General features: G+C 30.3%; 1 protein-coding gene across 1 annotated transcript; it reads left to right on the top strand.

Moving 5' to 3' along the window:
• The first annotated feature begins 10,448 nt into the window (after positions 1 to 10,448).
• On the top strand, positions 10,449 to 14,004 carry LOC133030422 (uncharacterized). Its single transcript, XM_061103160.1, has 11 exons — positions 10,449 to 10,681; positions 10,768 to 10,986; positions 11,065 to 11,157; positions 11,241 to 11,351; positions 11,442 to 11,573; positions 11,753 to 12,163; positions 12,430 to 12,687; positions 12,889 to 13,010; positions 13,112 to 13,213; positions 13,293 to 13,467; positions 13,567 to 14,004. Exons 1-11 carry the CDS (start codon positions 10,481 to 10,483, stop codon positions 13,663 to 13,665), a joined length of 1,923 nt encoding a protein of 640 aa, XP_060959143.1. The 5' UTR covers positions 10,449 to 10,480; the 3' UTR covers positions 13,666 to 14,004.
• The last annotated feature ends 2,053 nt before the right edge of the window (positions 14,005 to 16,057 follow it).

Raw genomic sequence — 16,057 nt, 5'->3', positions numbered from 1 at the left:
CCGATGGCTCCCTTGGTCAAGATAATAATTTGTAACAGGTATATTTACAATCTTCTTTCATCTGTGTATAACCTAGCAACATGATAGGACCCATCCAAAGTGTGCCTGTGTGAGCCTATGTGTTTAATTTCATTATAGATGCATATAGGTTGTTGTTGCTAAAATAAATTATCATAGTTCTTGATAGAATTTATTTAGGCCCATTTAGTTATTGGGCTTATTCAATTAATAACAGTTGTTCTTATTAAGGTTAAATTCCTCTCTTTTGGGCCTTGTGTGAGAGTTGGGAGCCATAGAAGTGGGTACGACATACCGAACTCCAAGACTCCCTCACACAAACCACCCCAATTGTGAAGGCCCATTTGCCTGATTTGAATGACTGTACTAGGTTAATTACACTAGTTTAACCTAATTAAAATTGATTAGCAACATAATTAATTTCATTTATTTTGAAATTAATTTAAGAAAAATATAGTTTAAAGAATTATTTTTTATTCTAAGCTAAACTATATGTATTTTCTTGTATTTAATTAAATATAGAATTATAACCATCTAGATTCTTTCTCGAACTTAATTTAAATTTTTCATTAAATATTCCTATTTAAGTTGATATTTAGTTATCTTCAACTAACCAACTTAAATCTGAATATCTTTTGAATTCAAAATTTCAAAATTAAGTTGAGGAATTTTAGGCATTGGTTATTAATATTCTTTAGATATTTTTTAAGTTAATATCTTTTCGAATATTAACTTAAAATGGAATATTTTCAAATTAAGTGGTTACAACTTAATTTTTGATATTTAATTAAATTTAAATTTGAAAAATATTTAAGTTCTAGATTTTTTCTAGTCAACTTAAATTAGATATTTTTTCAAATTTTGTGGAAAAGATACTTAGTCAAATAAGATATTTTCTAGATAGTTATTTCTAGACTACTTATTATTTCTAATATTAAATAGGAAATAATATACATTGTGAAATTAATTATTTATTAATTAATTTTGGTACAATTTACTTTAAGTATATTTTTCCTAGTATTAAACTAGAGATTAATAATTAAGTCTTCTCTACACTTAATTATTTATTTCTTGAATTTAATACATTTAATTAATTTGAAAATTAAATATCTAAGTTGATTTTTATCATCATACTTAAATATTTCTTTTTCATGACATTTAATTAAAAAGAAAATTATTTTTAGTTGAAATTTAATTTTTCAACTAAATTTAAATAATTTTCAAAATATATTTATTTTTTATTTTATTAATCAATTTTCGAAATTGCATTTCTTAAATGCTAGAATTTCGAATTTTATCTTGAAAAATAGATTAAGTTGTAAATTAATTATTTATTTTAATTAATTCTTGGATCAACTTAAATCAATGATTTTTTCATTTATTGATTAATTTAAAATAAATTAAATTAAAGTATATTATTAGAAATTGAATTAATTAGTCAAAGAAAAATCTAGATAGATTATATTTTTGCTTGAAGTATTTTTCTAGTGTATTTAATTAAATAGAAAATTAATATTTAAGTTGATTTTCATCATCATACTTAAATATTTGAAATTTTTCTTATATATTTAATTAAATAGGAAAATTATATTTTTTGTTGTAAATTAATTTTATTAATTAATTTTGGGCCAACATTAAATTAGAATAATTTTTCCAGATTTATTTTTTATTTTAATATGCATTTTTCGAAAATTGTATTCTTATATACTTTAATTTTTCGAAATGCAATATATATTTATAGAAAATTAAATTTGAGTTGTAAATTAATTTAAATTAATTTTGTAACAACTTAAATTGAATATTTTTCTAAATATTTATTGGAAATTATTACTAAGATGGAAATAATTCATATTATTTCATATCCATCTAAGTAAAATTTATAAATATTAAATTAAAATTTATATTTAGAATTTTTCATTCTAAATTGGAAATTTTAATTAAATAAATATATATTTAAAATAAATAGAATAAATAAAGAGAATCAAAGAAAATACAACTCACTTTAAATAATGAGCTTGATTATTATTAAGATATTCGATCTCCATTGTTGGTCTTACAAAAGTTAAATGTTTTCAATATAACCTCGAGACGCTAGACTTCGTCCCCCTATGGATGGTTATTCGTTGAACGCATTTAACACCGTAAGATTTCATTTGATAAGTGTTTTGTAAGTTTTCGTCTCTATTAGACTCTCCCCTACGGTGACTACTTAGAGATAAACTTATGAAACATGAAACAATGGTAGAAGCTCATAAAATGAGAATAACCTTGACTCTCGCCTACCGGGACAACGTTGGATTCTTATTTTGATCGAATAAAAGGTTGCTAGAATGGTTTCTATTTTAGATGAGCTGACAACTCTATTCAATAAATGATGCTTTGACTCTCGCCTACCGGACACTGTATCGGTTGTTGAAAACCTTGGAAATTATTTAGGATTGTAAGTTTTAGTATTTTCACTTGTCATTCCTACTTGCTATATGCTTATAATTTCTGAATTGTGTATGAATTTATATTGAACCATGTTATTTTCTGTTATTAAGTTGTAGTTTAATTTCGAATCTTCATTGTTGGTCTAACTTGGCTTGTTTATCTAATGAGATAAATCCCTAGTGGATTTTCACCATTAGACATACATAATAGTGTTAGATTTCGAAAGATAAATATTGTACATGCGACATCTAGCTGTTCATCAATTGATGACACCTTAAACTAGTATTTTTACGATATGAAACAAGAAGATTATATAAATAAGATTACTTTGACTTTCGCTAATCGAAGCATCGTTGGATTTTTATTTTAAACGAAATTATCCTAATTCCTCTTAGCTTATTCATTTCGAATTAGCTTTCAAAACATATCATTGGATGAATGGTCTATAAATCATTTCATGTCATTTTATATGACGCATATGATTATAATCCCGAAATTCTATTCCCAATTGATATAAATCCTCAATCTTAGAAATCTCCTAGTTGTATGGGCAAATCTGACTTAGAGTTTGTATTAGTAGTGCTGGTCCAAGATAGAATTACTCATTATATTTGGTATAAATTTAAGTCTTTGACTTTAATTTTAGATTCCAAATAGAAATTTTCTTAAATTTCTAATTCCAGAATACAATACAGTTACACTTTCTCAAGTGTTTTATATCCATCTTTTATTAATGGATTAAAACTGTATGGAATGTGAGTTAGGTATTCTGTGACCAGGATCCACTTGAAGTATTCTAAGAACTCTTTGATGTAACTAAACCTATGTCATCATAGACACTACCACATTTTCTTAATCTATGGCATTTGTATCTTGTTCATAGTGGATTTGACAAGATCAATCTCTGCAAAGAGTTAATATGCCTATATCCACTGAAAGTAGTTCATTTCATTCGTAGATGGATGTACATTCAGGGGTGGATATGAGTTTTTCGTTGTATTCTTAAAACGATAACTCTAGATTATACCTTTTAGCAAGAAATTTGAAATGTTTGAAAATTTCATTAATTTCTAGCAATGGTTAAGGTAAGTGGTTAAAGATCTTGCGAACTGATAGGGGTGGAGAAATAGTTAGTAGATATGCAGTTCAAAGATCATTAAATTGATTTTTGAATTATATCCAAACTTACCTCCCCAGAAATATCGAGTTGCATATTGATGATTAGTTACTAGTCGTTGCCTAAATCCTTCTATGGTAATACAATTTCAGAATGATGTAATGGTTGGGTACTTAATGTAAATCTTTACTAGATTCATGGATGACCTAATCAAAATCTTAAGAAAAGCTAGAACTGTTAACCATGGTTTGTTAGCTATTCTAAGTGATTAGGGGTGGACCATCCCATTGTCAATAGATAAGAAAGTGTTTGTTCAAACAAATACTACTTTTCTAAGAAAATGACTAAGTCTGAAAACAAGTAGCAAATAAAGGAGATATTTAATTCTTGATTCCAAAAGTGTTCTATCATCTTATATAACATATGATGATCCCACTGCCTCTGTTGTCTTGTCACAACCGAAGAGATCAATACCATTTAGTTTTCTTAGACATAATTCACGGTACCTCGTCGTAGTGGGAGAGTTTCTAGGAACTCACCTTCTTATGACTTGGGAGACACTAGTGATTAAAATCCATTGTGAGTTTAAACAAGTAATGGATTGTCAAGATAAGAAACTAAGAAGAAAAGCCAATAGAACTATGGTTTAATCCATTCACATGGAATAACCTAAAGTTTTCTATTACAAGGACATAAAAGGAAAATTTCGTTTATAAGTCCATTCAATAGACTTAACAAAACTTCCTGTTCCTAGTATTATAGGTTTGAGTTTATCTAAACCTATGGCTTGTGGTATACCTGGTAATTACCTACTCTAATGCAAGCAACTTACTTTAGTAAGATGCTGAAGCATTTTCTTTCTAATGGCAATCTATAGAAGCTTCACAACGTCTTAGGTATAGATTTTATTTATCTAAGGAAAAGTCTCAACTATTCCAGAAAAGATAAAGCCATGAAAGAATTTCTTAAATCAACAGTGAGAGGTCTTAGATATGCTTTTGTATGCCTTAGACCAGACACCTGCTGTTGAGTGGGAGTAATGAGTAGGTATCAGATTAATCCAGGAGAAGAACATTGGAAGACAATCAAGTAAATTTTAAGATTAAGAAGAGGAACTATATGTTAGTCTATAAGGGTGTGTTTAAAACTCTTAGACTACACCATATCAGATTTCGAAATTTGCCTATGTGCTAGTAAATCTTTCTGATAAGATGGTGGTTACTCTGGGGGTGGAATAGTGATTTTGGAGAAGTGTAAAAACCTATCTGAATTCTCTAAGTCTACCAGAGAGAGACTGAATGTTAAAGCTGCAGGAAAGTTACTTATTCAGTCTAAGGAAAGTTCTATAAATCTTTGGCACCATTCCAAATTGCCTTAAACTACTAGTGTTAATTTCCTGATTAACCAAAAGTAGTTGCCAAAGGTATAGAATCCAGTATCCCAAGAGAGTAGACATATAAAGAGGAATTTCACATTATCAATGATTTTGTGATTAAAGGAAGAGTAATGGTGGAGAAAAGGTTGTGGTTAATTCAACCTTTCAGATCCTATTACAAGGAGTTTACTACTACTACACTTGATTTGTATATCAAGGTGTTGAGATTATTTGAAACGCACTTTTTGTTTTATATTAGTGCAAGTGGGAGTTTGTTGGGTTTTATGCCCTAAATAAAACTCATTTCAATATAATCAGATTTACTTATTAATATAGATCAGAAATAACATTTAATGTTGCATGGTTCACATGATTTATTTCATGATTATATGTACATAATGTATAAATTCATCTGAAACCCTTTTCACATACTTGATCCTGTTTATTGTGCCGTCAACACATTGGAAAGTAAACATAACTATGTGAATAAAGTTTCCTAGATTTATCAGACACAGGGTTTTACTGATATGATAATCTACAATAGAGTTTACTTGCATTTGGAGAAGTGCTATGTTCTTTCCAGAGCATTGGTTAAAGTAAAGCTCAGGTTGGATGCATGGAGTATGCATCGGAAGGGACCGATATTGAACTTTGACTTAGATTTATTAAACTTACCGTAATATCTATTCAAGTCAATATCGCCAAGTTGATCCTAGATCAAATGATCTTAATCCTGATATGATTAGGCTCAATCTTGAAAGGCTATTCGTGTTCTTTGATTTGTTAGTTAAGCCTACTTTTAGGTCAGGGTGATACGTACATTTTGGGAACACGGTAGTGCAATTGAGTGGGAGCGCTATCATAAACATGGAATCTATAACTTCTATCTGGCGAATAGTAAGCAAAGGATGATCTCCTTCGAGCTTGACCAAACGAACATAAATGGTGGAGTACTCATTTCACATTAGCTGAAATATCATTTATACGGGGTCAAGTGTTTTAAGGAATAAATACATTGTAGGGTGTAACGGTAATTTAATCCCTTTACAGTGTAGATCATTCATATAGAGGATCATTGATCACATTAGGATTATAACAATGGATAACTAATGATGTGTCTATATGGTGGAACATATAGAGCATTCTATATACTGAGAGTGCAATTCTAAGTTCTATGCGTGGATTCAACGAAGAATTAATAAGTTAGTGAATTTTAGTGCTAAATTCTTGATCTACTTATTGGAAGCTCGGTTATATAGACCCATGGTCCCCCCACTAGTTGAGATAATATTGCTTGTAAGACTCATGTAATTGGTTTTGATTAATCAATTATAATTCTCAAATTAGACTATGTCTATTTGTGAAATTTTCACTAAGTAAGGGCGAAATTGTAAAGAAAGAGTTTATAAGGGCATATTTGTTAATTATGATACTTTGTATGGTTCAATTAATAAATATGATAAATGACAATATTATTTAATAATTATTTATAGTTATTAAATAGTTAGAATTGGCATTTAAATGGTTGAATTAGAAAATTGGCGTTTTTGAGAAAATTAGATGCAGAAAAGGTAAAACTGCAAAATTGCAAAAAGTGAGGCCCAAATCCACTAGTATAGGGCCAGCCACTTTTGTAGGAAATTTAAACTGATATTTTCATTATTTTAATGCCAAATAATTCAAACCTAACCCTAGTGGAATGCTATAAATAGATAGTGAAGGCTTCAGGAAAATTACACTTAAATTTTCTATTTTTCCTTCAGAGAAAAACCTGAGCCTTTCTCTCTCCCTATCTTTAGCTGCCACTTCTTCTTTCTCTTCCCTCTTGAATTTCGAAATCCTTAGTGTATGAGTAGTGCCCACACACAGCAAGTAATACCTCAATCATAGTGAGGAAGATCGTGAAGAAAGACTTTCAGCAAGAAGGAGTTTCAGCATCAAGGATTCAGAGAAAGAGATCCAGTTCGTATATTGATAATGCTCGCTACGTAAAGGAATCAAGGGCTAGATATCTGAACGGAAGGAGTCATATTATTCCGCTGCACCCAATGTAAGGTTTCTTAAACTTTATATGTGTTTATTTCATCGTTTTAGAAAGTTCATATTTAGGATGTTAATAAACATACTTGTGAGTAGATCTAAGATCCTGGTAAAATAAATTCCAACAATATGCTCCCGGAAGCTCGAAGTAACGTTAAGGCGTCTCCGTGACGTGTCAGGTTTCTCCTGAGCAATCAAGTCGCATTTAATGCCGCATGGGAGGAAGCGTGTTGGGACTGCTACACCCAATAAAGTCTGACGGCACAACCTCCAACCAGCAGCTACAAAGTAATGATCATTTAAGTCTAGTGACGGCTACACTGTGAAGAGTCACATCAGTCAAAAGACAATAAGGACATTCCACATAAAAACCCTACAACACCTAGGGATTTGACCATGCATTACCCATGGTATATTCATTGGGAATGCCCAACTTTATGGATACTTACAGATACACTTGTAAGGATAATTCTGGGGATCACCCCACCAAAAACACTATAAATACCCCCTCAAAGCTCATTCAATGGGATCGAGAATCTTGGACTGCATATGAGCAAGTAGAGTAAATACTCACCAAGAACATTCTCTGTATTTATAAGAGTGAAACACTCCCCAAATACATTCTCTGTATTAAAGACCTCCATAAATAACAAAGACTCGTGGACTAAGGCTCATTAACGCCCCAACCACGTAAAAATCCTTCTATAATTTTCTTACAGCTCTCTAACTTTATAATATTCTATTAGTTGCCGAAAACCTCGGTCAAAAAGTTTCAATTTTCTTTTGCGAGACAACAGTGTAATATTTGTATTTTGCACTTTTCATTCTATCTGGATCTGCATATAATTGAATTATTCATTTTTTTTGGATAATTTGTATATGATAGTGTCGACAAAATTATTATTTTTCATGTAAGATGGTAAGATATAGTGTAAATAATTAATTTAATAAATAAAATTTACTTATGATAATTAAGTACATTTATTTGATTTATTTAAAACTATATTTGTGCAGTAAAATGTATTATTTGGGCAGCTTTACATGACAGTATTTTTTTTTTCATAATATCTACAAACTGTTAAAAATATACAAAAAAAAAATATTGTGTACATTTTTAAAAAATTAAGGAAAACAAAAACATTCTGGTAACCTCAGCCAAAAAAAAAAAATATTTTACCTGATTATTTAGAAAAATATGGGTTTAGTTCAACCACTTGGCCAACATTTTTATTTATTTATTATTTTAAAATTTTTGAAAGTTATTGTTTAATGTTAAATTTAAAAGAAAAAAATAAAATCTGTTAAATCAAGAAATATAATTAGATAAACACTTTTAATATATAAATATAGGAAAATTCTTAGGTGAGAGCATTACTTTTGCTCTCATATGTAAGAGCATTTTTTTTAAACTTTTCATTGGTTGAATGGGATAGTTGTATGGTATTAAGTTAGATAGTGTTTGGTACACATTTTTTTCTTAAAAAAAAAATTATATTGTGATTTTTTTAGTTTTTCTTTTATAGTATACTCATGAAAAGTATGAGACTTCGTTTTTTTTTTCTTTTTTTTCATTGTTTAATTTCTGTATTTCTTTTTGTTGCAAAAATAATAATAATAAATAATAAATAAATAAAAATAAAAAAATTACATATTCTTTATCTAGTTATAACAATAAAATAAAATCAAAGAAAATTTCTACCTTTTCCAAACGAAATTGAGACAAAATTTGATTTATTTATTCTACTTTCTTTTTCAGTAAATTTATCTCTGGATTATATTTGACTTCATTTGATTACTCGTATTTTTAGTATTGTATATTTGAAAGTGGATTATTATGATGTATATTACTAACACTACTACAATATGGGCCTTTACCTTCCCTTTTTTTAACCCATTTTATAAAAAGGGAAGCTAAAGGGTGTGAGAACACCCACCAGATTCGAAATTGACATTTAGAGGCGGTTTTTTGGTAAAAACCGTAGGTATATATATTAGTAAACCCTATCCCGTCGGTTGGAAATTGGGATTTTTTAAGGGTTGTGGGAGACCCTATGCCGTCGGTTCCTAGCAAAGAACCGACGGCATAGGTGCACACTTTATTGACACGTGTGCACCTATGCCGTCGGTTCTTTGCTAGGAACCGACGCATAGTGGTCTCCCGCAGTATAACCTCTCGCATCGTCTTCTTCTTCCTCACTTCTTCTTCTCCAAGCATATACCCGGGCCCACTTCTACAGCAGAGAAAACCCACGAAAACCCTCGCCAACCACCTCTAAAAACCCACATATCTCACTCATTTCTTCACCATTTCACCTCATTTTTGTCTTAAAAGTTTCTATTTTCAATATCTAATCCCATACACTAAAAAAGTTTTGTTTTTTCACCCATTTACACTGTACCCGAACCTATTTTAAAAAAAAGTGGTGGTTTAACTCCGACCACCGCTTTTAGCGGAGAAATCGTTCAATCTCAACGTTCATTAAGGTATAAATATGATTTCTGTTCATTTTATTAATGTACATTGGTATTATTTCATTTTTGTAAATTTTTTTTAGGATTTTTTCATTTTATTGATATTATATTGTGTGTGCTATAGGTGGCCGGATTTTTGGTCGCAATTTGTCGCCGGATTGCGTTTATAAGGTAAATATTTATTTACTTGATATATAATATATATGTGTATATTTTGTATTTTATTATTGAATATGTGTTTATATATATGTTGTGTGTATATATATTGTGTATATACTATTTGTGTATTTTGTGTATTTGTATTGTATATATATTTGTTGTGAATGAGAATGAGAGGTAGTAGGAATTTAATTAGTTTAGAGTTAAAGTTTTTAAAATAATGGTAGTGTGATATTTAGTTGATTATACATGTATATATATGTATATGTTATTTTTAAAAAAAATTATGGAAATTAGTAACTAGTAACTTGCTACTTTGTTTAATAACTAGTAAGTAATTTAATAATTAAAATTTTAATTTGGTTGTATATTGCATTATGTTATAGGTTGTGTGCTAATATTTGAGAGTCGATCGACATATTTCGGTGTTGATCGGATTTGCAATAGGTATATCCATCCGCTAACCTTTTGTTAGTATAATTAATTATCAATGTATGCTTAGTTGAGTTTGAATATCTTAAATATTCATCCGTAGTGAAGTAGGTTCAGCGAATACATGTACTGCGGTCGGATTGGTGGATAAATTTTGTATTGTTTATGTTAGTTTCTTTGTTCTGTATTGTTATATTTGTTCTGTTTGTTACTTTAGGCACTTTTAAAAATTTTGGGAACGTCCAATTACAGCCGTTATGCTGCCAAAATTTCGGTAGAATTTGGATCAAATTTCGGTAGAATTTAGTGTTATTAGTAGCATGATATTCAATTTTGTTTGTTAATGGTGTAGATATGGCCAACTCGAGTTCGGGATCCGATTCGACCCGGAGGCGCAGTGTCCAACCACAATACCTACACGAGGGCCGACGCAAATGAATGAAATATCCAAACTAATGGATCAGGGCAAAAGAGTGGCCCTCGAAGTTAATGATAAAGGTCAATACTGTGGAAAAAGCTATGCGAAGCTCGTATCCACTCTAGGAGTCAGATGTCGGCAGACAATAGGGTTGGCTTATAAAAACTGGAAAGAAGTCAACCCGACTCTGAAAAATAATGTTTGGAAAGACATTCAGGTAAGCTATTATTTGTTAGAATTTTGATTTGTTTTTCTATTACTCAAAATGTTGATTCTAACCGTGTTTGTTTTCCTTCAAAATAGACGGGGTTCATTGTGCCGGACACCTTCAAACATGATTGTCTCATCCTAGCTGGGAAGTTAATGAAAGACTTCAAGAATAGGATGACAAAAGACATCATAATGCCCGCGTTGAAAGAGAATGATCTGGGACGACTGGCACAAGTCCCTGAAAAGCACCCGGAGATCGACGCTGCTGATTGGTGCAAATTTGTTGAAAGTCGACTAACTCCTGAATTTCTGGTACTCATTTTATATTAACACTAAGATAAACTCTTAAATACAAGTACATGTATCTAATGTATTTTTTTGGCATTGTAGGAATTGAGTAAGGTGCAACGTGAACGTTCCTCAAAAATTCAATCCAGACATCGAAGTGGTCGGAGTGGAATGGTGAACGTACGGGAAGCTGTGGTAAGTAATACTAAAAATTTAATGTGCTATAATGTGCTATACAATTTAATTGGTACTCATTTCATTGTTATAACGTTATGTAGAAAAAGGACCTCGAAGTTGCAGATCCTCCCCGCCACCGTGTTTGGATTAAATCTCGCACCAAGAGTAGAAAACTTGTCACTGATTACGACAAGGAAATTGCCGAGAAGATAGTAAGTATATATTAATCCTTAATTGAGTTCTACTCATGAGTTAGTGTATATAATTCATATACTAATTGCTTGAATATATGCGTGCATTAGGCTCAATTAGAGGAGAAGCTTAGTCAGGGACAAATTCAGGTCCAGGGCCAAAACGATATCCTCACGCAGGCGCTCGGGACACCGCAGCATCCCGGACGTGTCGTGGCCGCCGGGTATGCTATTACTTCATATGTTATTTATTTAGTTACACAAATGAAATCGTTGCTAATTTGCATTTTATGATTTGTAGGTTCCCGACTGTGGCATCTCAACTGTTCGGCAGGAAGAAAAGGGAAGTGTCTGATGTTGTGGCTCGGCAAGCGAAGGAGATTGAACAATTAAAAGTTGAAGTCCAATCCCTTAAGCAACAGAGGAACGCTGCCGAACAAGAGGAAGAAGGAGAGGTGGCTGGTGAGGCGTATGTTCCACAACCATACGCTCCTCAGGATGAGGTACAACCACAAATTTATGCTGAGGAGTTCATTTCCCTCAACGACCAAGGTATCCTATACAATTTTGATGACCATGCGGCCCTTAATCAGCAAGTACATCTCTGCTCTGACAACATCGACAATATTGTGGCCCGAGGGTATTTGTACGAGCATGTGGGTGTGATCAAAGTTCACTGCCAGGATTACGATGATTCACATGCTCGGATCATGGTTTCGGAAATCCTGCAAGAGGACGCTGAAATCCCAGTCCCACTTGAAGAGTTCAGATATGTTAGGGACGTGTACCAGATGTTCCTTCCTTGGCCTAAACACTTAATTTTAACAACCGAGGTAACTTCTCAACTGAAATTAATTATTAATGATTAGTGGAGTTTGAATATCTTCAATATTCATCCGTAGTGAAGTAGGTTCTGCGAATATATGTGCTGCGGTGGGATGGATGAACAAACTACTGTTATATATGTGTTATTTGTCGTTATACCACCATGTTCAAAATTTTTGGGATCATTCAATTACAACCGTTATGCTGCCGAAATTTCGGTAGAAATTAGATAAAATTTGATATATATATATATATTATGTTCTGTTTTGTTTAGGGTCCACTCGCTCAACCGCCCTCAAGACGTGATGCGTCAAAGGGGAAAGCTCCGATGCTTTCTCCACAAAGCCGTGGTGCACGGGAAGATGAGTTGTTCACGGAAGAGAAGATGGCGTTGATCCCTAATTCGCTGAAATGGATGATTCATGAATTCCTAAGGCTCAAAGATAAACGTGATATAATCACAATTTCTGTCCCCCGAGGATTCATTGCACCGCGTACCCGCATCATTTTATCCGGAGAGGATTTGCAAGCAGTTGCTACGTGTAACTACATCGGCAACCATGGAATGCTGTTTGGAATGATGTATACTCTTCTTTAATCTAATTAACCTTATATCAAATTATAGTTAAATTATTATAAGGCACTAACACTTTTTTTTGGCAGGCACATATGGGAGAGCATCAACGGTCTGAGAAAAATTTTCAAGTTTTACGACCCGTAGCTTCTCACAAAGGTGCATGGGATCAGCGATGAAGAACAGAGTCAGTCTTTTGACGATGCGGCAAGACGATTGGCTAATTGGTTATCATTAATGAACAGCAACCACCAAATGTTCTTTATTCCTTGGAATATCGGGTAAACTTTATTAAATTCTTTAGTGCTAATTGTTCATTTCTATATTATGTCTTCAAATTATTTTTATACTATCTTACTTATATTCCAATATAATTTTCTAGGATGCATTGGACGCTAGTGGTGGTTGCGCCAAGGAAAATTATCCATTTAAACCCTCTAAAAGGCCGCCCAATTCCCGAAGAAATAGAACAAATGATCGGAAGGTAATTATTTAATGACTTCTTATGTAACGAATTTAAATTAACTAACGAATTGAAATGCTAATATAATTTTTCCAAACAGGGCATTCATGTATATAGGGGACGCACATCAGTATCTTGGCCCGTGGCAAGGAATTGCACAAGCAAACTGTCCAAGACAACCTAAAAGCCAAGAATGCGGTTTTTATGTTTTGAAATATATGACTGACATCGTCGCACGTGCCAACCCCAACCGTTACATAGAAGATCAAAAAGCTGTAAGTTTTAATTATTGATCATAGTATATAAATTTTATAATAACAAATATATAATATACATATACATAAACTAATATAAATTTTTAATTTTTTTAACAGTTTGGGGGTAAGAAGCAATACGATCCAAAAACAGAAATTTTACCACTACAGCGAAAGTGGATCGAACAATTGATGGCGGTGATTCACGGTGACGATTGAGGTTCAAAGGTCGAAGAATTTTTCTTCATTATGTAATTTTTATAGATTAACTTGTAATTAGATTTATTAACTTATTAATATTTTTAACTAATTTTACATGTTTGTGTAATATTTAATTATTTTTATGAAATCAAATTATGTTTTTACCCAAATTTAATTACTATTTAATTTAAAATGTAATTAATATGTAATTAAATTAAATAAATATGTAATTTAAAATTTAAATAAATATGTAATTTAAATTAAATAAATATGTATATAAATTAATAAATATAAAATTAAAATAATATAATTAAATTAAAAAAAAAATCGAAAAACTGAAATTCGCGAGACCCTTTACCGTCGGTTCCTACAACCCCTATGGCGTCGGTTATTGGCTAGGAACCGACGCCATATATACCCCTATGGCGTCGGTTCCTAGCTAAGAACCGACGCCATAGGGGTATATATGGCGTCGGTTCAAATAAACCCTTTAGCGTCGCCCTGATAGGCGTCGGTAGCGAATTTCGCGAAAACCGACGCCTAAAGGGCTTTAAAACCGCCTCTAAAGGGTGTTTTTGTAGTAGTGTAATATGTAACTTTGATAAACATACATAGTTTTAATATTTTGTTTAATTGAAATAAAAAGCCAAAAATCACACAGTGGCTATAGACCTCTACACAAATAAAAGCTTGAAATTCATCAAGCATAAAAAAAAATGGGTGCTAGAATAAAGCTCCAAAAATAACCAATATAGTTATATAAGTTTAATAACTGCATGCCCACGTTTTTTTAAAAATAAAATATATTAAAATATCAACAATTATATTCCCATGTGAGATGATCTATCTTAGTCAATGTAACTACCACCACTTGAATAAAAATGAAGGGCTTAAAAAATGCTCTCACATGTGAAAACAAAAGTAGTGCCCTCACTTAAGGAGTACCCTATAAATATATATATATATATATCTATATTTATATTAGATTAAAGTCACGTACAATTAGTTTTATGTTTAATATCATTAAATAATATTATAATTTTTGTTTGTTATAATAAATATTCACAATATTATATATAATTTAATTAAATAAATAATATTATTTTTTTTGAAAATAAATATAAATAATATTATTTAAAAGAAAACTAAATATAACTTAAAAAAAATAAACTAAACTTAACATAAAATCTGAAATCTGAAATCTGAGAAGTTAAACATAATAATAATTTACAAAAATTAAATGCTTAATATGAAATATGAAGTATATTCAATTATTTATTTATTTTTTTTCTATAAATATATATACTATTTTTTTTAATAATATATATACTGTTTTTAGATAATATTACGCGATGAGTTTAGTATTGTTAGTTTTATGGCAATTTAAATAAATGAAGTTGAGAAATAAATCTACATTTATTGGAATGCATTAATTCATTATACATTTTCTCTACTGTATTGGAATGCACTAATAAAGTAAGAAAATTTAAAGTTTAATTAAACAATTCAATATAATCTTATACATTCAATAATTATTCACTCTAATAAACTAATTCATTCGTAACAACATTAAGATTATAAATCAAACACACTTTTGCTGGCACCAATGAGGAAGAACTCATTGGGCGTGATGGGACACAAGTAGGAAAATACAAGTTATTTAGAGAAATTTAAGAAAGCAAACACTGTTAATTAAAATATACCAAAACAAGTGAGATATATCCTAATTAAAAGACAATGTATTATTTTATTATATATTAGACCGGAATTTACAGCGTCCCCTTCATATTGATTAAATGTGCCTGATTTATATTATACATAATCTTCTAATATATAATAATACATATTTAGATATAATATTTTTTAAAAAACGCTACTTAAATTTTAAACTTACAGTAAATATCTTATACATTAAATGTGATTATATCATATAAAATATATACTTTTCAAACCCGCCTGCTATATTGAAATATTAGTAATTCTCTTTTGGCATTTTATTTTATATTATATTATATCATTTTATTTTTCAAATAGTGTTTGGTGCTTATATTAATATCTGCTATTATTAATATTATTTATTAGTATTAATTATTTAATTGGAAGAATTCAATTCATAATTTAAATGAATAACTTAAAATAATATAAATAAATTAATTAGGTTTAAAAAAAAAATACCTAATAATTTTTCATAAACTAAAAATTCTGTTATATAGCCACATTTTATATAGAATAAATATAGTAGATAGATATTTCGTGCCAAGTCACGTATGTTAATTTTATTTTAGTTATTAATTTTTTTTTTTAATATCATAATTTTAAAATTAATAATATTCAATATAGTGATAATCATTGAAATTTGAAAGCAAAAAAGTAAATTAAATAAAAATAAAAATTACTATTATACTTTGTA

Source organism: Cannabis sativa, chromosome 8 (assembly GCF_029168945.1).
Source record: "Cannabis sativa cultivar Pink pepper isolate KNU-18-1 chromosome 8, ASM2916894v1, whole genome shotgun sequence".
In the NCBI taxonomy this organism is placed as follows: domain Eukaryota; kingdom Viridiplantae; phylum Streptophyta; class Magnoliopsida; order Rosales; family Cannabaceae; genus Cannabis; species Cannabis sativa.
Note: the sequence above shows the minus strand (reverse complement) of the source record. Positions and strands in the feature narration are given on the sequence as shown.

Coding starts and splice junctions, on each gene's coding strand:
- LOC133030422 (XM_061103160.1), top strand. CDS start 10,481: ATGAATGAAATATCCAAACTAATGGATCAGGGCAAAAGAGTGGCCCTC. Junction 12,164..12,429: donor ACTTAATTTTAACAACCGAG/GTAACTTCTCAA, acceptor TGTTTTGTTTAG/GGTCCACTCGCTCAACCGCC. Junction 13,214..13,292: donor ATAGAACAAATGATCGGAAG/GTAATTATTTAA, acceptor TTTTCCAAACAG/GGCATTCATGTATATAGGGG.